At 37.4% G+C, this 25,274-nt stretch overlaps 1 protein-coding gene across 8 annotated transcripts in view; it reads left to right on the forward strand.

Moving 5' to 3' along the window:
- The window catches only part of LOC124169667 (piezo-type mechanosensitive ion channel component), a 301,915-nt gene that overhangs the window by 257,789 nt on the left and 18,852 nt on the right, over nucleotides 1–25,274 (forward strand). For all 8 annotated transcript variants that reach the window (XM_046548327.1, XM_046548320.1, XM_046548321.1 and 5 more), the window contains 9 exons: nucleotides 3,130–3,430; nucleotides 6,384–6,550; nucleotides 12,783–13,067; nucleotides 18,622–18,769; nucleotides 21,348–21,431; nucleotides 21,527–21,657; nucleotides 21,742–21,900; nucleotides 22,936–23,062; nucleotides 24,302–24,549. In XM_046548327.1, coding sequence (XP_046404283.1) covers nucleotides 3,130–3,430; nucleotides 6,384–6,550; nucleotides 12,783–13,067; nucleotides 18,622–18,769; nucleotides 21,348–21,431; nucleotides 21,527–21,657; nucleotides 21,742–21,900; nucleotides 22,936–23,062; nucleotides 24,302–24,549 — 1,650 coding nt within the window. The remainder of the gene's footprint in view (nucleotides 1–3,129; nucleotides 3,431–6,383; nucleotides 6,551–12,782; nucleotides 13,068–18,621; nucleotides 18,770–21,347; nucleotides 21,432–21,526; nucleotides 21,658–21,741; nucleotides 21,901–22,935; nucleotides 23,063–24,301; nucleotides 24,550–25,274) is intronic.

A 25,274-nucleotide genomic window follows, 5' to 3' on the forward strand; every position in this document is an offset into this window, starting at 1 on the left:
AATGAGTTTCTTCTTATGGTGTAAATAGGTTTGAACCAGTATGTATGTGACTGCATACATAATTATTATTATTTGTAGAACTTCAATATTGGATGTCATTGTAATGAGTGACAAAATAGAATTCATTGTCCAGGCCGTGACTTGGCAAAGATAAATCAGTTTCTAGCACCTCAAATATTTTTAAAAGTGAATTTCCTCCATTGCCATTTAAATCATGGTATATATACTCATGGCTGAGTATTGAATAATTCTTTTGTACAGTGGTAGAAAAATTTACTCAAAGCTCATTGGGATCAGAAATTGGTCAACTAAGGCACTATTTTAACACGTGCGTATTCCAAAGTTTTGTCCTAATATTGCTCTCATGCAACCAGGAATTTTCAAACCTCTTCTACGTGGGAAATCGATCGTATCCATCACAGTGTGACAACGCTAAAAGACCCCTGCTATGAATTCTTCCTCGTGTTCTCCACGCTTCCCCCACATCCCGCCTAGAATGGAGTTTCGTCTTGTTGGGACATCAGTGAACAGAGCCTACGTATTTAGAATTGAAATTGCTTTACAGTATCATTGTTCCGGTGGTGTAGTGGGTAATGTATTATGCTACAAATTAGAGGTTCTAGAGATCAAATCTCAGTGATGGTTGATCAGTTGATAAATCCAGTGTAAAGACGTTTTCGCGTGTCTAAACGACTTTAAGCCGATTTATTGATGCCAAAAGAGGTTTAGGTCATCAGATAGTCATTCAAAATGTATCAGCCAGCTGTTTATTGAAATAATACACGTTGATGGCCTGCCCTGCTCTATTGTGGAGAATTAGCGTTTTTGAAATCTAATTGCACATCTGGAGCCACATTACACAGTACATACCTGGACTTAAAATATTTCCAAATAAAGCAATTCCTGATTTTTACGAGAAAGTGTCAAGACTTTTTTTGTGAGCAAGTAAATATGCATCTGGATCTGAAAATATCCAAAGATGTGACACCTGAAATCAAGGATCCGATTTGGATCTGGATCAGAAGATAAATGCTGAATCCATCTATCCCTAATATATACGTATACATGAAAATATTCTGAGGAATTTATATACATATTGTCGAACGTATTTATTACTTAGTTTCCATTCAATAGTTGGTCAAAACTTAGTGACTTACCTTTGTGACTGCACAGTAAGCACTTTTAAGTGTTAAAAAAATTCTTTTCTATGTATGCTGGTGAGATGGTGCACTTGTGGGAATATTTTTCCTGCTCTGTTTAACGAAGTAATGTTTCAGTCGAAGCAAAGGACTTGCATGATGCTGGGTCGAGCCTTTCTGACCCCAGTTGTGAAATCCATCCAATCGGTTACAAAAAATGCTTCAAGTCTGTTACTCTTCTTTCCATTTTCATTTGATGCACTTGTAACTACTTTCTCATCATTAAGAATAACATATTGTAATTATGTGTGTCACTTATATTAACTAAATTAATTTTTCTAAGTAAATCCTTGTGATTAACATGACCCTGTGTAATGTATAATTAAGTATTAGTCTAGAAGTGTGTGTACTGTGTATTCTCTTATTAATATTTTGTTACTTCTACTAATTATGCCTTTCACTCAAAAATTATCATTAATTGAAGGCAATATTTCTTACTACGCATATGAATGTTACTTTGATTACTGTAATAGGCATTTACTTTATTGTACTTTTTTGGTATTTGTGGTGAACATTTATTTGAAATCTTTCCTTTCAATTGAATGGAGAATTATGAATTTTATTATTTGACAATTTGCAATTTTGATGAGGGTATCATGTTTTATAGTCATAAACTAGATAAATGAAATTTCAATTGTATGCATTCTCAAATATTTATTAAATAAACTTAAGTGAACTTATGAAATTGGAAGTTTTTTCCACATACTAAAGTAATTTTTTATTTTTGAAAATAAGACAATGTCAGCCAAACTTTTCATTTTCCATCATGTGTGAGTGAATAATTGCATTGCTCAGTGTAATTTCATTCTTCAGCATTCTTATTTAAATATTTATCAGTTGCAAGTTGGATTGGAAGATTTTATTTCTTCAATCAGTCATTTCCGAGTGATGAATATACAGTGCAACCTCGATAAAACGACACCCCACGGTAAACCAATAAACACTCGTTATAGCGAATTGTCGCTTTACCGGAGGTGGGGCAAATAATAGCCAAAATGTATACCTGTTGCGAACAGTTATACAGGAACAGAGTGGTGCGGTGACCTATAAATTTCTATCTGATAAACATAAGCATAAATCCAGATGAAAGGTGATGTTTATTTGCATCACTAAATTTCCTTACTCAAACAACGACTAATTGTTTGGTGTTTTCTTGGCCATGGTGTCTGCCATCAAATGCTTTCTATTCATGCAACTCATGGATGTGCGGGTATGCTGACGACTGCTTTATGCCGCCCAAGGAACAAAAGAAGATCAAGCATTCATGAATGCTAATGCCACTATATTTTCACCAAAATTAACTACTTATTTATCAAACAACAGTTTACCACATAAATTTGAGACTGAGCACTCCATTTACTTCATTTTTAACAGATCGCTAGCAATTACAGAGATTAAGAAGTCTTGATGTAAGTTTTTCCGGCGATGAAACCCTCGCTATGGCGAGAGCCAACACCAAAAGGGCCTCGTAAAAACGAATTTTTTAACACGCTTATTATAGGGTCAATTGACGGTGCATCGGCTATCTCTCGTAATAACGGGGGTCTCGCTATAGCCCATACTCGCTTTAACGAGGTTCCACTGTAATAAAATCTCAGTATAAATTTCCGTATGTATTTCATAATGGTACTTACCATAATGTGTTCATCCCAGTTGTTAATAGGGATACATGTGTCTTGTCCAGGTGTCTCTTTTACTGATGTATATAGTAATTGTTTGAAATTTACTCCATTCTCTTGAAAATTTTCAGGATAAGTAAAAATTTTCAACATTTCCTGTAAAAATACATCTGGGATATTTGAGGGATAATTTATCATATGGCACAAATACGTCCTCTGAATGTTTTCACATCTATAGTACACTTCATTTGCCGTTGAGCGTGATCAGGTGCGTGGTGTTTGTTTTACGAAGCCCTTATCTGTTCCCTTAGCCCTGCGTTGGTTTCCCTGGAAGCGCTGGAGGCGGAGGAGAGGAGGAAGGAGGAGTGTCCAGCGGAGGAGGCGACTGTTTTTGGGGGCACCCGCTCCCCCATTGGCTGCCTGCTCCTCGCCCTCTGGTACGCCATCATCTCACACTCGGAACTCGTGTGCTACTTCACTGTCTTCTTGCACCAAATCAAATCCGCCTCTCTGCTCTCCATTCCTCTGCCTTTGATGGTCTTCCTGTGGGGAACGCTCTCTGTCCCGAGGCCCTCGAAAACATTCTGGGTCACCATAATTGCCTACACGGAGGTGAGTGCTTTCATTTTTAAATAGGAAGGATGAATTTGCATTTCCACTTGTTATGGGAGGATGTGTTTCCTCGATTGTATGACAAGAATCGGAGTCAAAAGGGAGTATTTAACAAGGTGAAAAATCGATTCTGATCGCAGTAATACTACTTCAAACTTCCAATTTATGTATGACTGAGCTTCCAACAGTCATTTGAATTTTGAAGCCACGTTATTTTAAAAACAAAACACATTCAAATAAGCGTAGTGACCATTTCTTCCATGTTGTAGTCCCATGGTGATGTTGAAGATACTCTTTACCTCTACTGAGCGTTGTAATGTCGATGGTGTGGAATTGTTATGTGGAATGTGTGGATTTCACGTGGTTGTCTTGTTGCTTGGAATTTAGTTATATTTATTTTGGAGCCTTTGTCATCAGAATTGACAGAATGGTTATTGGGAGAATCGGAATTGAAATATGTATCAGAATTGGGATTAGAATTGCTAAAATTTTGGAATCGACCCGCAACTGATTTCCACATAAGTAGATTTATTTGTAAAATTCATGACAACCTATGTTTTGGAGAGAATCTTTATCACCAGGCACATAGTTAATCAAAGACATTGTTAATTATAGTCACTGTAACATAGGGGGGAGTAAAGTGAAAAAGGAAAAATAGGGCTTCGGGTGCGGAGGAGGCAGGGCAGGTGGGGACACAGTTCAATTTACATATGTACTTGAATACCGTGGTAGATGGGGAGGGGTTACACAGTTCAATTTACATACTTGATTACCGTGAGCCTTGCTGGCCCTTGAGGATTTATGAAAAAAATATTACAATTTACAATGAAAAAAAAATATAAAAAATAATTTGAAATAAAAAATTGGCTTTAAAAGAGAGACTTCTAAATGTCATTTCAACCAAGTAGCAGAATCACCCAATTTTATTGAACAATCACTGCAACAGGCACTTTTCAAAATTTCTGTTTTCTCCAATTCATTGGACTTTGACTCTTTGTTTTTTATGTGCAAGGATCTCTGGCAAGTATTTTCATTGGCAATGGTGTGTTTTTGGGCATTGTTGATCCTTGAGTTGCTCTTATTAAAGACTTATAATTATGATCCTAAATGTTGGTCCTTGTGTGATTTCTCGGGCACATTCATCAAAATTATTAGGTGTTATCCTGTCTGACAACCTTGAATGGTCATCACATATTGACTATATAATGAATAAACTATCCACTGGCATATTTATTATAAGAAAGCTGGCCAAAGTAACTACCATCAATACTCTGAAAATGATATACATGTTATGCCTAAATATATCCTCATCTAACTTATGGCATCATCTTTTGGGGTAATGCTAGCTGCTGCCACAAAGTCTTCTCTATGCAGAAATGTGCTGTGAAACCTATGGTCAGAGTTTCCATGCGATCACCTGGCTTACCTCTTTATAATGATCTGACAATTCTAACATTCCTATAAATGTACATACTTACTTGTTCCTCTTTTGTTAAAAATAACCCTGAATACTTTCCAATAAATAGTTCACTACCCCAGCACTTTCTGCCAAAAGGGACCCTTATTCTCACTACTAAAAATGTACAACAAATTACCATATGATGTCAAATGTCTTCCAACTGTACAATTTAAGTATTGCTCTCAAGATATATTTATGGGGAAACAAGTACGATAGCCTGAAGGATTTTGTGTTGGGCTCTGAGTAATCTTGTCCATCAGCCACAAAAATTGCAACTTTTCCTTAAACTGTAAAAATTGTAAATATTCCTGTATGTACTTCATTTATTGTAACTATTATTATTTATCTTTATTATTTTTTGATGACTTCCAATGTCACTGGTACATGTGATCTCTAGGAACAATAAAAATTATTATTATTATGGAATATTTAACAAGTCAGAGTTTGGCAGTGAGTGATCCATAGGCAAAAATTTATACATTCATATGTTATGAGAGTCTTCTGAGAGTTATATTTAGTGGCTCAGGCTGGACTAAACAGTATGCCTGTCTGCCTGCTTGGAGTACTAAGAACAGAATATCTGTAAACAACAAGAAATCTTTTTGGATGCTCATCCATCCTTATCGGAAGAAAATCTTGCCATCTCCCCTATTGAGACTAGGAGGGAAATCCCTCTCGACGACCTCATCTTCTAATTTGTGGGTGTTTTCATTGGCGATCCCTAAATTGGGATGAACGCATTGACTCTCCATGTTTTCGTGTTTCTTATGGGGAAACTGCTACTTATTTAGGAGACTCCTTCTTATTTCCGACTTTGATGCTGCTTTGTGCATTTATTATGCTTACATATTGAGCAACGTGAAGTGGCACGGGAGCGTGGTAGTGGCTCCTTTGGGCTGTTTAGGCTCTAAAATTGGGAAATTAGGATTTTATAACTGGCGTGAATAAATATACAAGCTGTTGACAATTGTTCAAGGACATTAGAATTTTAACTTTTCCTTGTGTTTTCATTTAATCTTCAATTATGTATGTTAATGAGCAGCACTCATTGTTGGGAATGGCATTTATCAATGATGTGTGCAGGCATGACACCAGAGGTGACTATGACTTCAGAAATGTTGCTCATAATATCTCTTTGTTAATCTAAAGGAGCATAATATGTGGTTTGCAAGTTTTTTAATCATTAACCTGCCAATGTCAACCCTTACATTGCGGGAACATTTTTATATGTTCTGCACACTGACTATGGCATTTACCCAAAATTTTTATTGCTCCCTGGATATCTTGCACTTGAGTACTTTCCCTCACCATAAGGACCGTTTAATGGGCTTTATTCTAGCATAGGTTGCAAGGGTTAAAGGCACTGAGAGTCTCCCAAGGCTTAGCAGAAAATTGGGAGAGTTTTTATTCTTAAATGCCTTTTATATTTTGTCCAGGGGTCAATAAATTTTTTGCTATTATTATAATGACCTCTCTAATATTGTTGTCTTTCAGGTAATGGTGATGATAAAGTGCATGTTCCAGTTTGATTACCTTCCTTGGAATCAGCAAGCTGTTCCTGAGAATGTCCCATTCTTCCCTCCCCGAATTATTGGCATTGAGAGAAAAAAGAGATATGCCATATACGACCTCACACTATTGCTTGTTGTGTTTTTCCACCGGTGAGTACAAGAAGCTCTCATTTCATTATTGTTAATCTTTTATTAGTCATTAACATTTAAGTGTCATGTAATGGAGTAGATACGCAGTACATTGATATGATACATGTTTAAAGTAGAGATGTGCGAATAGTATCTGCGAATACTCGAATACCTCGAATACTAGAAAGTATTCGATATTCGATGTCTCAAATAGTTATGCGAAAAGTACCACCTCGAATACCTCGAATACTTTGAATTTCGCGTCATACACTGTCGCACGCACGTCGTTGGTAGTTAACTCGGAAAAATGTAGAGAACTGTAGTCATTTAGTGCTCGCAGCACCGTTTTACGCAAGTTGACGAATTACATCAAATTCGTGGATTTGAGCGGTGATAAGAGTTCGACGAGGGGAACCGAAAATGGTTGGGTGAAAAAATCCGAAAATCCCCGATTCCCCCCACCAGGAGAAACTCAGTGCCGTGGGATAGCAACCTTAGGGCATTTCCCACGATCCACTATCCCCCTCCATTAAGCACTCGCCTCACCTACTCTGACGCTTTCCTCTTCTCCTAAATCAAACAAAAGGTCCCAGCTCGTGCAGGGATCGCATTACGAAGACCTTAACTTCGAAAAAAATATCGAGTTACGAGAACAATAAATACGTGTTTCACGCCCTCCCCCCTTTTCTCACCCACTGACCTTTTTCTGGCTACCTGCATTGAAGTTCCCCATTCCCGGAGGTCAACTGCTGCGTGAGTACCGTGGGATACTTACATTAGCGCATTTCCCAAGATCCGCTATCCCCCTCCATTCAGCACTAGCTCCCCCTCTGAGGCTTGCCTCTTCTTCGAAATAAAAAAAGGTCACAGCTCGCGCAGGGATCATATTACAAAGACCTTAGCTTCGAAAAAATACCAAGTTACACGAGAACAATAGAAACGTGTTTCGGGCCCTCCCTTTTCTCCCCCACCTACCTTTATTTTCCTACCAGCTTCGAAGTTCCCCTTTTCTGTGGAGGTCAACCGCTGCATGAGTCATCTATTAGCACAAAAGGTGTCTAGCAATGACTTTCGCCAGTTGAAACTACACCTTTATTGGATTGAAATATTAGTAATGTTCGCGTAATTTCAAAAAGAATAAGACCAAACATGATGTATTTCTGAGTTTATTTAAGCATTTTCATCATCATCATCATTAGTCAACAATCCTAAGATTGGTTTGACGCAGCTTTCCATTTCTCTCTCCTATCCGCTAATCTTTTCATAGCTACATATTTCTTCTCTTTTACATCCTTTATAACCTGTCCTATATAACTCATTTGGGGCCGTCCCTTGCCCTTTTTCCCTTCCACTTCTCCTGCAACGATTGTCTTCATCAGACCATCGTGCCTCAAAATGTGGCCAACTAAGTTGTCCCTTCTTCTGCTTAATGCTTTTAGGAGGCTTCTCTTTTCTCCTACCCTCCTTAGCACTTCCTGGTTACTCACACGGTCAATCCATTTTATCTTCATCATTCTTCGGTGGCACCACATTTCGAATGCTTCCACTCTTGACTTCTCTGCTGCTGTCAACATCCAAGCCTCGCTTCCATAGAGAAACATACTCCATATGTAGCATCTGATGAATTGTTTCCTTACTTCTATGCTGGTATTTTCAGCTGTAAGAAGATTCTTCTTTTTGTAGAAAGCCCTCTTAGCCTCCTCTCTTTTGCTGCAAACTAATATCTTAGTCTTCTTTTTGTTGATTTTCAGCTGATATCTGGCCATTGTCCTTTCCATGTTTGTCAACGTCTTCTTCAAATCCTTCTCTGTCTCGGCTATGACTGCTATGTCGTCAGCAAATTGCAGCATACTAATTTTTTCTCCGTGGATATTGACACCCGAAGCTTTCTGCTTGATTTCGATGATGGCTCTCTCTATGTAAACATTAAAAATTAAGGGGGAAAGCGCACAACCTTGTCTCACCCCTTTTCTTATTCTCGCTTCTGCACCATTTGGTCCACATTTGATCACAGCTACTTGGTTTTTATACAAACTATGAATAATTCTACGATCATTGTAGAGTACGCCGATTTCTTTCAAAATTCTAAGCATTGAATTCCATTCCACGTTATCAAAGGCCTTCTCTAAATCGACAAATGCTATGAAGGTTGGTTTGTTTTTCTCCATTCTCTTCTCTATGATCATCCTAAGAGCCAAAATTGCTTCCCTTGTGCCCCTGCTTTTCCTAAATCCGAATTGGTCCTCATCCAGGAATTCTTCTGCTCTTCGTTCAATTCTCCTGTAAATGATTCTTGTCAGAATCTTCGACGCATGTGTCGTCAGGCTTATGGTCCTAAATTCTTCGCACTTCTCAGCTCTCTTCTTTTTGGGTATGGGAATGATGATGTTCTTCTCAAAGTCAGTAGGTAAATCTCCTGTTGAGTACATATCGCAGATAGTTTTATACAGTTGAGTTAAGACCTTTTCTCCTGCATTTTTTATTAACTCTGCTGGAATGTCATCTACCGTATATCTCCGAATATAGTCCCCCCCCGAAAATAGTCCCCCCCCCCAATTTTGAGACCTCAGTTTTGGGAAAAATTTTTAAATGTAAAGGAAGGCAATTTTTCTGTGGTTAGCAAGTTAAGATTCTAGATTCGATAAAAACTATTATTTTCTGTGAAGATTAAGAACAAATCTGTTCACATATTTTCTATCACAACAAAATAACTATACCTAAAACATGTTGTGATCCATTGCATGTATCAGTAATTTATAGTTCCTTAACCAGATGTAATGAAGAAATGAGAAATTTTTTTAAGTATCCAAGGCAATTGTATTTTTTAAACCTTCACAAATTATTAATATTTTTGATTTCCAAATGACTACAGACAATGTCAATATATAAGCTTTAACTTAAAGCCCATAAACAGTATTGCATTTGGCCCTGAAACTTCCTTAGATCCAGTGTAACACACCCATCAAGTCATCACAAATCCAAGTGACCTGAAGAATTTAGGAAATCTAAATAAAATTGTGTTAAATAAAGTATAAATATTACAAAAATATTGCTATCAAATGCCTGCTAAGCAAAACAATTAAACTACAGGACTTACAAATATCAAAGTAATAAAATTAAGAAATAAACTTTTTCCAACAAACATTAAAACGGAAAAAAAATTATATCAATTTTCAATGCCTCGTCGCGAATCATTGCATAAGTTACACAAAGAGCTTCTGCTCTGCATTTGCGCACAAATTCGACGATATTTTCCTCTAATTCTTTGAATCTGCCGCATCGAGACCCCCGAAATGACTTCCGCGATGTATTAGCGCTTTGCTAGCGCTGTAAATACTATGATTTACGGCGTATTCTGCAACGGCTATTTTTAAATTGGCATTGAAACTCCGTCTTTGAAGGCCTCTAATCTGCGGCAGGATTGATCCTCATCTTTCTTCTTGATCCATCACCTCACTGTTGAACGTAAAATTATTTTTAATAAAGAAAATATCGCGGAAATAATTGCGAAACGTTATGCGACGTAATTTATCGATCCTATTTACCCTGACGAATTGAAGATATTCCTCAATAAATTGATTACACTTTCGATGCTGAGTCGCTGTATTTCGATCAAATGCAGTAATGCCGGCGCTTCTGGTTTAAAGTCGTCGATTATTGCGCCTTTTCAGAAACAAATGCATCACCTATTGCGCATTCTTGTCCTGCGAAGGCGGTAAAGGCAGTGGTTGTAAACACGAACCGCACGGGCACATGGACGTATAGTAGCTACGGACGCAATGAAATGCTAAATCGTCACGAAAGGTTCACTTTATCTGTTTATTTTTCGCAATTATTTAAATCGTGTAGTTATTAAATGAGCGATGGGTACATATACTATTGATTCAATTCTAGTGTTCGATTAATGTAATGATAGTGTGTGTTTATTTTCATTTTAATTATTTACTGTTTTGCGTCATTAAGTGATCAGTGTCGATTGAATTATTCTAACAATACTTTTCCAAGAAAAATTAGCGGCTACCCGATGGATTCCGTGAAAACGCATATTCGATATGCTATTTGAATCGGAATAATCGTATCTGTACAACATTTGTGGTAAAAATTGTCTTAATTTCCGGTAAAACGTGGCAGTATTTACTAATATCTCCGATTATAATCCTCATAAATATACTCAAATAGAAAGACTACGAGAACATTAGCCATTATGCCGTTATTTATTACTTTATGGTCACCTTTAGTATGCTAAATTGGATTACACTCGATTATAGTCCCCCCCCTTACTTTTCCGCGGCCATTTTTGGAAAAAAAGGGGGGACTATATTCGGAGATATACGGTATTCCTGGGGCCTTATTCTTTCGCAGGTCTCTTACTGCAGCGTCAAATTCTGATCTTAAGATGCTTGCTCCAATGTTATCCTTTTCAACTTCACTTTCCTCTTCGAGAACTTTTGGGCTAAGTTTGCTCCCGTTGTATAATTCTTCCAGGTATTCCTTCCATCTCTCGGCTTTGTCTTCGTTTTCAATTAGAATGTTTCCATTCCTGTCCCTTATGCTATTACATTTTGCGTTTCATTCCTTGAAATGGTTCCTCACTATTCTATAGGCCGCTTCCACTTTCCCTTGTACGAGGTTATTTTGTACGTCCTCACATATGTTCCTCATCCACACTTCTCTGGCTTTCCTCGCTTGGCGGCAAATCTCGTTCCTTATTCTCTTGTAGCAAGCCTGTCTTTCCTCAGTATTCGTATTCTTATACTTTCTCCTTTCTTCAATGAGGTCTAGGATTTCATCCGTGATCCATGGCTTTTTCTTAACACATTTTCTTATCCCTAGAACTTCTCTAGCGGCCTCCTGAAATCCATTTTTTATGGTAGTCCAATTAAGCATTTTACGCAAAGAAATAAATGTCAAAATACGACGGAGACTTAGCATTCTGGCGAAACTCGATATCCTCGCAACTGAGCCCCTCGGAAGCTGATGCCGTATTTTTTTTTTGAAAACATACATCAAGTTACAATTTATGAGTTATGCTATAAATCTCAATTGTCACAGTCGAAGGGATATTTTCTCAGGATATTTGGTTTCTCCCCGCTAGCAATTCGAATTCATCTGCTTATCTCGTGTGAACATCCACTTCCAACAATGTTTTGAATTGTATGAGTATGTATTAAATCACTTATTACTTTTTGTCTAATCATTTTAAAGCAAAGTTACACATATTAAATTGAAGTACTGCTGGAAGGGTTATGCTAATTAATGTTAAAATCCGTTTCATGTGTTATTTCTGAGTTATGGTTTTATTGCATTAAAATTCTCAAAAAAAGCGCAGCATCACTTTTCCACGTGCTGAAGGCCAGAAATCCAGAAACCCTCCCTTGGTCCCAAGCTCTCTGGATTTGAGGTCCTCAAGTGTACATAATTAATTAGAAAATAATGAACAGTTTAGACAATGCAACAATCGAACTTCATCATGATACTCATGTCAGCTGTATTAGCATTTACTTTTTTCAAGGGTATTTAAAAGTTTTAAATTTTAATTCATTTTTGGAGTAAGGCATCTTAAATAGAAGGAGAGTAATTTAAAAATTGTGGAGTCCACAGAAATATTGGGGATATTTTTTTATGCCGAATTAGATGCACATTTGAATGCGATCTCATCAAATGATTATGAATATCATAATTAATCATTAATTTGTGATTGTTAACCTTAATTGAAATGCATAATTAATAAGCTTTGTGAGGAGGCCAAATTTAAAAGTAAGTGTACAAGATAGTTTTTTTCTATCCCTGCAATAATTCTTATTTCCCTTGTCTATCGAGTTTTTTTGTCTATTTCCATTGGCGTTATGACTAGAGTTGAAGATGCTCATCTGGAATGCTTCAATGTGTTCACCATACCCTCTCATCAACTCCTTTACGTTCATGAACACCTCCATTGCTGGTGCAATTTTCTTCTTGTCACTCCTACTTTTGTGTTTGATTTCCTCTAATGTGCTGTGTTTTTGCCCACCTACTGTTACATATGTTGAGTCCTCTATTCTTAGCGTGCGATGCTTTAAAAAACTGCATAACATAGATCTTATTGTGAGTGAATAGATATGCATGTTGAATTCTCAAATTTTACTTAATTTTTCTTATGTTTTCATTGAACTATCACCTACTATGACTATGTTAATCATAACTGCAGGTTATTGATCTCTGATATTCTTTGAAGTTACACTTTGTTCTTTACACTCTCAATTATTGATTTCAGGTTTATGCTTAAATCTTTGGGGCTGTGGAAAAGTACAGCCACAAATGAAATAGATAAAAGTTCTTTGGCTGGAGAGGAAACTGCAAGCGTAACGGATAGTCCATCCAAGTCAACAATGGGAGCACGAAATAAAAGTATTACAGGCTCTATTATTGCCTTAGAGAAGTCGATTCTTTCTGAAACGGAGACAACAGATGGTGTCACTACCCGTTGTGCTGATTTAATGGTGGTTCGGACCAGTGTGCATGAAAATCTGCAGCATTTTCCTCATGTTGTTTGTTTAGCGTGAGTACCCAGATACATATTAATTTAAATTAATTTTTTTTATCATCACTGTTTATTCATCCTTAGATTGAAAGGATGCAGCCCTCCACGCATTTCTGTTATCAGCTACATAATCTTTTCTCACCTACGAATTTTTACTCTTGTGAATCCTTCTATACTTGTTCCATATATTTTCTCCGAGGTCTTCGTCATCCTTCTTGCCATCTTCTTGTTTGCATCTGGCCATCATATCCTAAGATATGGCCGATTATGCTGTTCCATGTTCTACCCAAGGTTTTCATGAGGCTTTTCTTCTTTTCTACTCTCCGTAGCACTTCCTCATTACTAACTCGGTCGATCCGTTTGGTCCTCATCATTCTCTTGCAGCGTCACAATTCGTAACTCACCTCCCTTTGTTTCTCCACTTCTGTCACTCTCCATGCCTCACTTCTGTTGAGAAACGAACTCCAAATGTAAGTCTTCATAAATTGTTTCCTCACTTCCTTTTTTAGATTTCTCCCCCCAAGTAGATCTTTCTTTTGTGGAATGTTCTCTTAGCCTGGGCTGTTCTTACCTCTTTCATTGCTTGTTTTTCTGCTGCCTAAATATGTAATAGAATTCATTAATCTCATCCAGTTTTTCTTTCCCTATTTTAATGTACGTCTTCACTTCTTCTCTTTTAGTGTCTACTAATGTATGCATTAGTTTTCTTTGTGCTTATTTTCAGCTAATATCTACCCATTACTCTACCTGTAATTACTTTTAAATCCTTCCCTGCCTCTGCTGTGACATCTATGTCGTCGGGAAATCCTTCCATGATAGTTTTATTCACATGGATATTTACTCCTTTGGAAGCAAAGCCTTGTCTCACTCCTGTCCTATTTCTTGATTCTTCACAGCCATGCTCTTCTCTTACCACTGCTTCTTGGTTTTTGTGGAAATTGGGGATGATTCTCCTGTTATTGTGAAGCAGTCCACTTTCTTTCAGTACATATCCCAAGCATTGCCTTCCAATCCATATCATCAAACTCTTTAGATGAGTCCGTTAGGGTATGAGTGTGAGCTTATTCTTTTTCATTGCCTTCTTTATGAGCAGCATATTGACCAATATTGCGCATCTTTTGGCTTTGCTTTCTCTGAATCTAAATTGGTCCTCACCAAGGTACTCTGCTCTTCCATCTCTTCTCCTTTATGCGTATGATCCTTTTCAGTGACTTTGACTACAGCCTTAAGGTTCTCATACTTTCAGTTCTCCTCTTGTTTCTCATGGGAATTGTAATGATCGTGTTCCTCTCTAAGTCCTTTAGTGACTCACCTTTTTTTTTCTACTGCATGGTATTTTTTATGCTGTATGGTTTGTGTTTACAATTATTGTGTATTATTCATTAAATGTTAGATTTGTAATAATGATAATAATAATAATTATAATAATAACTTTTATTCGCCCAAGGGATACAATTGTAGTCTTAACTCCAAGTATGTAAGGTACGTAAAAAAAAACATATCAATATTCTAGCAAGACATACACAATCATTGCTGATGTTTTAAGTAGTCATTTACATTATAAAAACAGTAACACAATAGACAATTATAGACTAAATTCTTGAATACAGCCATTGTTTTTTCTTTTTTTATAAATTGTGGTAGGTGGTGTACAATTTTACACACATATGACGAGGTCCTTTAGAATACATGGCAAGAGTAGATGACAGCACATGCATATCATTACTCCTTTTTGTCTCATAGTTATGGAAGTTCTTATTTGAGATAAAATCAGCTTCATGTTTTCTTACATACAGTACGGAATTATAAATAAATAATGAAGGCAGAAATTTTTTGTGACTGAAAAAGAGGCCGACAGTGAGCACGAAAAGGTTTACGACAAATCATTCTTAATAGCTTCTTTTGTATTAAAAATACAGTATTTAATGAGGAGGGAGTTCCCCACAATATATTCCCGTATGAAATTCTAGAATAGAAAAGACCATAGTACAATGTTTTCAGTACGTCAAGGCTTACAGTGTGTTTTAAAACAGACAATATATAAAATACTGAGTTCAATTTTTTACATAAATATGACACATGAACATCCCACTTTATATTTTGTTCAATATATACTCCAAGAAACTTAAAATTATTCACAACATTAAAATTTTGTGGTTGAGACAGAGAACTATTATTTTCAATTTTGCTGAGAAAAACATAGCTTGTGTTTTGTTACAATTTAATACGAGTTCATTGTGATTACACCAGTTTATCATTTGCTGTAACAACAGTTCACCAGCTGTGATTAAATTTCTTACAGATTATTAGATGTTACTACACTCACATCATCAGCATGTATTACACATTTGTGTGAATTTACTGTTAGGTTCTTTGGTAGGTCATTTATAAGAATCAAAAAGAGTTTAGGCCCCAGAACAGATCCCTGAGGAACACCTTTAATTACTTCCAGTGGAGTGGACAAGTAAATATTACCTTCTTGTTGATAGGCTACTTTCTGATATCTCTGATCTAGGTATGTTTTTAGCCAATTTAATGCAACACCTCTGATGCCTAATGCCTGGCATTTGGAGAGCAGTCTATCATGATTGACTGTATCAAAAGCTTTACTCAGATCAAAGAAAATTCCTAGAACTTTACTTTTCTCATTGATCTGATCCAGTATGTGATCAATAGTGTTAAAAAGGGCCTGTTCAGTAGATCTAGCTTTTCTGAAGCCAAATTGTTGTGCAGATAGCAGATTCTGACTATCCAAGAAGTAAATAAGTCTTTTTGAGTACACTCGTTCCAGAACTTGACCAAATGTGGGAATAATGGATATTGGCCGATAGCTATTCAAGTTACTTCTTTTTCCTTTATTTTTGTAAACAGGAACCACCTTGGACACCTTAAGTGCATCAGGATAAACACCTTCTAACAAAGACTGATTTACTAGAGATAGAAGAGGATCAAGAATGAGGTCCCCGCACTGACAAAGCAATTTCCCAGATAAACCATCAACATCCTCAGTACTTTTACCTCCTACCCCTGTCAGATGCTGTTGCAGTTCCTTCCCATCACAAGGTTTTAAATAAAATGATTTACGATGCACTAAGCTTGGATTATATGAAATAGTGGGGCCAGCTGACAGAGAAGCAGGCATCTGCAAGAATGCTTCATTGAAAGCATTAGATATCATAACAGGATCTGTAATGACATTTCCATCATCATCTTTGATATGATCAAGAGTCATTGAATTTGAGGTCGTACTCTGTTTGATAATTTTCCATGCCGCTTAATTGGCATAGCTGGAAGCATTTTTTATTAGCTGATCATTGTGCTCCCTTTTTGCTCTTTTTATACTATACGTGTAGTGTCTCTTTAAATCCAGGTATTGATCATGCACCTGATGTTCATCAGAATTCATGATTTCATGCGACATATTTCTCAAATAGTTTGACATCCTAACAATTTCTGGTGTCAGCCAGTTTGTTTCACCAGTTCCTTTACTTCTCACTGGCTCCAGAGGAAAAGCAACTTCAAAGCAATGTCTAAAAATATTATAGAAACCATTAAAGTTTTCATTCAGGTCATGTAACTCATACTCCTCTTTCCAATTTTGCTGTGCCTACAGAAGACGAAAATAATTAACATTAGATTCGTTAATGAATCTCTGGTACTTGACTGGATTTAATATTGAATTATTACTACATGACTGTTATCAGTTAAAGTAGACAAAATTGCAAGATGATCAGAAAGAGCAGTATCAAAAACTTTAGTACTAATTCTAGAATCACTATAGTCTGTGAATATATTGTCCAACAATGTTTTAGAGCACTCAGTAATTCTGGTCGGTTCATTCACGAAAGATTTTAAATTATAACTCTGCATAACATAAAGTAACTGTTTTTGCTCTGGGCCTTCAGTTAAAAGATTACAGTTGAAATCTCCGGTTAGGATAATTGTGGGTCTGTCTAAGTTGTTAGTAAGAGAAAACAAGAGGATATCTAGCTTTTCAACAAAGCTAGATATCCTCTTGTTTTTTCCCAGGGGCGATCTATATACAACTAACACAATGAAAGTACAATTTCCAAATACATATTTCACAGCCGAGCACTCAAAAGTCAGTTCCTCATTTAAATCTTGCAAGTTGTATCCAATACTACTAAATTTTAATGTTCTCTTAATATATATAACAACCCCTCCACTGATACAATTTTTACCTCAGAAGGCATCACCAACTACATACCCAGGTATTGTTAAGGTAATGTCTTTTAGCCAATGCTCACAGATACATATAAAATCAGGATTATCACTCATTACTACAGCTTCAAGTTCATGGAGTTTAGAACTTAGGCTTTGCACATTAAGGACAAAAACTTTAAATTGATTAGGAATCTTTGAGGCTAAGAAGTTGGTTTCTGCGTCTAGAGATGGATCATTATTTTCATTTGTTACGTTAATATTACCTCCTTCCTGCGCAGGAATAAAAAATGCCGGACAAGTGCATCACAAGGCCACTTGTCACTGTATAAAATTTGATCACGCAGATGGAAAGGCACTCCTATCCTAAAACTGGCATTCGAACCTTTCGATTCTAGTTTACTCACTGAAGTTTGTACGCCGGGGAAATTCCTTTTTAGGAAACTGTCAACGTCTTCCTCTGTTGTTTTACCTGAGAGCTTCCCAAAGTGTATCCAAGCTTTCTTCACTCCCATCAACTCCGTTTCGGACGTATTCCTCCCCACAATAGTGTTACAATGACGACGATTCAGCTTCTCTTTTTGGACATCCTGAGCTCCGTCACTGATATTATCCTGCTTGTTCTTCCTAATTTTTCTTTCCTTCTTCTTATCCACAACCGTAACCCAGTTGTTAGATTCCGTTTTTTCGATGTCCTCTTCAGCATCATCACAGTTCACCACATTCACAGCATGCACATTTGTATCACCAATCACAGTATCACTTCTCGCTGATTCACTTATCACAGAATCATTCTCGTAAGTAGTACTCGAGGAATCACTTAGGGAGAAACTTACAGTTTTTTTCACATAGTCATGTCTTATCCTTTCCGAGGAGGGTTTAGGGTTAACAGCCATAAGTTGTTTCTTGGAGTCAGTGTCATTAAGGCTAGTAGCACTTTTTGCCATATAATCTCGTTTTATCTTTTCTGAGGAGGATTGCGAGATGGTAGCCGAAGATTGAGCCATTTCTACAGACGAATACTTCTCACTTGATTTCATGTCAGGATTGTTCCTAGAACTCCATGTTCGGAGAACTCCATAAAAATCTACACTCCAGATAAGACTATACATAAGCATTTTCTTCAAACTGCACAACAATCCTCTGATCAGTTCTTTCCTTTTCTTAAACTTTTCCTTTGCTTTTGCAATTCTCTTCCTGATGTCCTTACTGCTGTTTTCCTTTTCCTCTAGTATGCTGCTCATGCAATTGAATTGCTCCACCTGACAAGTTTGTACTTGTCTCTTGAGAATCAATTAATATACATTATTATTACTATTATTTTAATACTATGCACTTGGTCACCTTTTCATGCTCATTTTTTCTATGGATTTTCTATTTACTCTTCTAGGGCCTCCAAGTACCTTTCGTCCATAAGGTTCTTCCTGTTCCAGCTTCTGGAGCCCACAATAAGAGTAACAGCTGATGTGTATGCCTACATGTTCATGTGTGACTTTGTCAACATTATAGTCGTCATATTTGGCTTTGCCTCATTTGGTGTAAGTAACATGCCTTCCTACATGGTAAATAATAAAAATCATATAATTTAAATGAAATAATGCGCAATGGTTTGCAATAGTGGTAACCTATGCTAGCATAATGCTCGCCAAGGCTGCCAGGCACTGTCAAGAGCTATGTCATGAATTTCATGGCGATGGTCTAGAGAAGGAGTCTCCAAAATATGGCCCGTGGAGGGCTTTCATCCGGCCCGTGCACTCGTTTCAAGTAGTGCGTGATTCTCGCTCGATTAACTCTGTGAGATGCCGCTAGGAACATTGCAGCGCTGTACTGCATGTCAAAGTTGCCTTCAACTGTTCGTAAATAAGAAATACACCACCAGATAGTAGACGTTGGTATCAAATACTTCAGTCATTGGCAAATTTGCTATCCGGCCTGCAGGGAGATTCCGAACTTGGGAATATGGGCTTCATGGCCTAGTAAATTGGAGACCCCTGGTCTAGAGATGGCAGTGCATCTGACCATCCTCTCTGTCAAAAAATCTTGGGTGGCTTTGGGTGCCTGGGTTATAGGGTAATATCAGTGATCTGATATGGCCAAAGTTCTCTCTTGCTTTCAATGGAAACAGCCACTGCTAGAGCACAGGAAGTGGTGAACTACTACGTGAGTGCCACCAAATACCCTGTGCCATTCCACTGAAAATACTGAGGAGTAAGCGATGACACTAAGCACTTATGAACCTTGTTTAGAACGAAACCCTTTCCATAATTATTGAAAGGAATCCTCAAGATGCCATGTGGTGCTTCTTTTGAAATAACAGCTGAGTAAAAAATACAATGGCCAAAATGCCACTGGTTTGTCACTAATTTTTACCGAAAAGAAGTATTCAATGTGTGCTGTCTCTGTGTATCCAATTAATTTTTTAAATAAATCAATGATGCCTACATGATTCTATTTTACATACATAGTTTATTTTAGAAATGGAATGACTGACTAAGCTAGCAATTTATTAAATTCTCCAAAATGACACATCAGTCAACATTTGCATGTTAAGAAGAAAGTGGAAGATATACTAGATATAGTTTTGCTATCTTCACAGTTAGAGAAATTACCATTATGACCTAGTACATTAATGTAGCAATGTTAACATTGAATTCAGATTAGTCAATTAGTCCGTTGATATACCCATGGGACCCTAACTACCATGATTGTTCCCTTGCAAACAAAAAAATTGAACTTGACATAGGGGGATATCCGGTATTTTCATCTCTTCTGATGTCACGGCATAGTGTGTCTCACGAAAGTGAGGTGCCGAGATTCCAGGGTTTATCCAGAATGAATAAGAGGGGGAGTGGGAGGTATGAGTGTGGCCATGCGAGCACAACTTGTGGCCCACCTACCCACAATCGCTGAATTTCAGAGTTTTTCACATTTGTATGCTGATTATATTTAACATGTAGTCAGGGGTGGATTCAGCAGGAGCAGATCAAATTTGAGAGGGGGTCATGACCTAGGTCAGGGGAGTATGGAATATCCCCTCTCCACGAGAGAGGAACATAGTCCCGTGTAAACTTTTCTGTCGGGAGTACTACGCTCAGTGGTAAAAACAACTCAAACTTCTCTCACCTTTGGGACTTTTAGCCGTAAACTTGGATTTACACTCTATTGTCTCCTTTACAAGGATACAAAAACTATGAAACTAAAAAAAATTAAAAATATTTGATAAAATTTGGGGGGTGTCGTAACCCCTGTGACCCCCCTAAATCTGCCCCTGCATGTAGTTAGGCGATAAGTATATTAAGACATTGCACCAGAAGGAAATTTAGTGTTTTAAAAATTGGTGGACAGGGTGCAATCAATGCGGTCATTAGTGATCACATGTTCACATGCCCTTTTCATATGTAATGATTGATCGAGATTCTAAAAGTTTACTATAGAGTATAAATTTGCACAGTACATATTCTAGACGTGTGCAAATTGAAATCTCTCCAGGTTAATGAAAACTTTTATGCTTCTTCAGATTTTCTACCCAGTTTCAGAGAACTGAGCAACCTTAATTTTTTCTATTATAGTTTGCAAAACATTTACAACAAAGCCAATAAAACTCAGTTGAACTTTAATTGTAGCTGTATTTTCTACAGCAATTGACCTTTCTTTGCTATGGTAATGACCCAACTTTGATGAAATCAACAAATGAAATTGTTCAGTATCTCAGAAATTGTACATGCAGTTTTACAATTGACTTAGGTAAAGACTTAAGAAAGTTGCAGGGGCCAGTTTCAAACTGAAAGGGTCTCATTGTAGAGATTTCATCTTGCAAATCTTTCATTATCCAAATGTACAAAATGAATCTACATTATTATGTGGAAGAGCCTGTCAAATGATAGTGTGCATGGCTGGTTAGTAAAGAATTTCATGAGTTGAGGCATTTTTTTGGGAAAAAGTAAGAAAATTAATGTGCTTTTAAATTGCTCAAAAGTTAATCTCAAAACAGAAGTTTTGATCACAGTCTTAGCCCCTCAGCTCCATTGTTGTTGTATTGAAGAGGAATGACCTTTTTTACATACGTTTGCGTTCTTATACTTTTTTATTGATGCAATAACATTTTTCATGCTATAGACGCAGCAAGGAGATGGAGGAGTGACTGCTTATCTTGAGGAAAATAAGGTTCCTGTGCCATTTCTGGTGATGCTCATACTTCAAGTACGTTTACCTTTATGTTTACATTATGTTACAGTACATAGTTATTCTTTCTTGGAACGCGGCCATCAAAATTGTAAACCTTTGCTTCATTTCAGTTTGCTTTGATGGTTGTGGATCGTGCATTGTTCCTCAGGAAATTTATTTTGGGGAAGATTTTATTCCAAATATTACTGGTGGTTGGCATTCATATCTGGATGTTTATTGTCTTGCCTGGGGTCACTGAAAGGTGAGTGGTTTGCCCTATTTTTTTTTCTCCATTTCACGGTCTCCACTTAAAATACTAATGTTTGTGTCTCACTTACCTTTTCAGGCAATTCAATGCATCTTTACCGCCTCAGATATGGTATGTTGTTAAGTGTATATACCTTCTCCTGTCAGCTTATCAAATAAGAAGTGGCTACCCAACCAGGATACTGGGAAATTTCTTATGCAAGAAGTACAACTATATCAACTTATTCCTGTTTAAAGGGTAAGTCTTTTGCATCATCCTAATCTCATCACTGGAAAAAAACATTAGCCTCAACTTTGAGAGTAACAATATGGTGTCTCTGGTGTTTCATGAAGCGACTTAAACTGTGAAGCTGTTTACTTAGCCTTTCCTGGCATACTTTGGAAGTATGATTCCATAGAGGTCTCCATTTTGGTTGTGGAACCACGGGAAGGTCAAAATAAAAGTGAGCGCTTATTGTTTGGCACAAAAATTATGTTCACTAGAGTTGGAAGGTCAGTAATTTAATATGTAGCTAAGTTTCTTTATAGGTTTTCATCTCACCCACTCATCACTGATATAATTGTTGGTTTTTACCTGTCATGCAATTGCAGTAAATTTTTCTCTGTTGCCTGTTGCCTTCACGGGAGTTTCACGTTCCTGTTTTCCTAGCATTGCGGTGCACGATTGTGCTCAGTGATCACGAATCCATATCCCACAAAAGTCGCATCCCGGATAACCTGTGCGAGATGTGAGTAAGGGGCGTGGTGCCTGGCAGTGTAGTTTCCGACATCACTCATTGGTTTTGAAGCATTTGTGCAAACCACTTTTCTGAATCCATGATCTTGCAGCCACGAATGCATGGTTTTCGGAAACCAGGTATCACACGGAGGAGTAGGAATGGGAGTACAATCACTATTTCGCCATTAAAAAGATTGCGGTCGGTAAAAGATAGCTGTGAATGATCCCGGAGAGTGACCTAAAATAACAGACAATGTGCATGAATGATATTTAATAGTTTGATTTATATGAATAATATGAGAATTAAATGATATTCAAGTGGAAGTTTAGATTATCCGTGTTTTGCGATTATTCGTGCTGCCTCTCCCCATCGTATTAATTAGCCATCGCATTTGGATTATAATAGGGAGCATACCTACTGAATATTTCTACAATGATGGAAGTGCGAAAGAGTGAGTGAAGAATTGTGTGGAGGAAAAGAGAGGGAATCGGAATTTGGGAATCTTGTACATAAAACTACTTCTAATGGGAACATGCATTCATTTTTCTCCCTAGATTCATGTCCATCCCGTTTCTCTTTGAGCTTCGCACTGTGATGGATTGGATATGGACAGACACAAGTATGACGCTCTCAGATTGGCTTAAATTAGAAGATATCTTTTCGCACATATTTCAGTGCAAGGTAAGTAGTTACATGTATTTAGTCTCATTTACATGTATTACTTTCTAGTACTAACCATTGCCTGTGATTTCATGTGGTGATAAATGAATATTATGAATGCGTATCTGTCATTGAATATGGCAATAGCTGTCCTTATTGGCTGAGAGTTTGTGGTACATACTTATTTTTACCCAAGACCCATTGATGCTCACATAGTAACCGTATGTTATCATTTAATTCTTAAAATGCATCAGTGTCATGATTCTTTTTAGATAGTGCCAATATAAATCAATCGAAAACACATTATTGTTTCTGCATGTTTATGGTATCAAGAACACAGTGGGAAGTGAATGACATGCATTCTTTTGCAATTTTTCATCGTTAAGAACAAGTTATAGTTGGGCATTGATAAACTCGTACTCAATGGAAGTTTTAAAATTAAGCTTTTGGTTAATTCTTACATGCTTATCTCAATAATATAAAGATTTGTAATTCAAATCTATTGAATTTTGAAGATATAATTGTTCTTTTTTCAGTAATGACTTAAAATACGATATTGCAAAACGTATACTATTACGTTTAACTCTATTAAGTGAGGCTTTTCTTTTTTCTTCCTACGTATGATGTATGTACAACTGGTGACATCCACATGGGCTGATTCATTGCCTAGACGGATAAAGATTATTATTAGTACCAGTAGCTACTTGGGACCCTAGGTTAACTACATAGATGGTAGCCACTCCTTAAAGTTAAAAGGTTCAGTTTTGGCCCCCCATTGGTATCCTAGTGATTATGTATTATTATGCAGGCCTTGTTTAGGAACCTATATAATAATTTTTTTATCAAAGCATTCGCATTAATTGACATTTCTTCGTAAATTGCTCATAAAATGTACCAATCCTCAGGTATTATCAAATACAACACAAATCAAATGATTATAGAAAAAAAATTTATTTGACCAGGCCTTGTTCCCTTGAATGACTGGCCAACCCCTTCTATTTCCACATGTTATCCTCCTACCCCTCCTGACAGTAAATATTTACGACAGGCTTACTGCTCGCCACTCTGGCAGCTCTTGAACATGACGAGTGAAGTAAGTGGAAACCAGTCAAGGGAAATGATAAAAAAGTGTGGATAATTACTACTATTGTCTCTTTATCTCTCACCGTGAATTTTGGCAATGCTAGCTTGTCAACAATTGATCTTATTTAAGAGCTCTGAAGAACTGTATGATGTATGATTTGTTTATGCCTCCTCTAGTGCCACCGCCGAGCCGAGAAGGAATATCCACAGCCGAGAGGACAGAAGAAGAAGCCGCTGGTGAAGTACTTGGTGGGAGGCTTGATACTTATCATGATCATTGCCATCATTTGGTTTCCGCTTGTGCTGTTTGCGTTGGGCGGCACTGTGGGCGAACCAAACCTTCCAACCGACGTGTCGTTTGAGCTGCGAGTGGGTGCCTACCAACCTGTTTTCAGAATGTCTGCTCAAAATAATTCCCTTTTGTGGTAAGTGGAAGATGATGTTGCTCTGTCATAATAATATTCCCCACTATCCAAAGGGCAATGAAATACAGTCATGATCGAAAATGGACCTGCAGCATGATAGCTTTGGTATTTGGAGGAGGAAACCTACAACTTACAGCGTGAGGGAAGGGAAGAAAAGGAAGGGTGGAGGACAATCAGCATTGGCCCGCTCCTAATGAAAGGTGCCTAGGGGACCACGGCTTAACGTCCCATCTGACGGACAGAGTGCTGTACTTGAAGTGCCCTCCTCAAAGCACTGAGGCAGAGATCTGGTAATCTCTGAGAAGTAGCCACCATCACTGTGATTTTACCACACCAACCCGATGCCCTTGTAGAACCTCGATTAGTGCACAAAGTCAAAGGGATCATAATTTGTCAGCACTATAGGAATTAATAGAGAGAGAGAGAGAGAGAGAGTGTTTTGGGTTACTTGCATATGCCGCAATCCCCTCATTAGTGTCACGCATCTAATAGTCTGTGAACAATATCTGAGCAAAATGGGCAAAATTTAAAAGTACAGAGTGATGACCTTATTTTCATACTTGCTTGAGATACTACTGGCTAAAGAAGGTGGGAACTAAACGTATTTTTCAGCATTTGATGAATGGAAGGAGGGAAGTGCATGGCAAGGTAACGTGATCTGGTTGAAAAATTTGCTTTGCAGACCTTGATTATCGGATCGGGCACTTCCGTCCATATTTAAATAA

The sequence above is a fragment of the Ischnura elegans genome, chromosome 12, assembly GCF_921293095.1.
Source record: "Ischnura elegans chromosome 12, ioIscEleg1.1, whole genome shotgun sequence".
Lineage (NCBI taxonomy): Eukaryota > Metazoa > Arthropoda > Insecta > Odonata > Coenagrionidae > Ischnura > Ischnura elegans.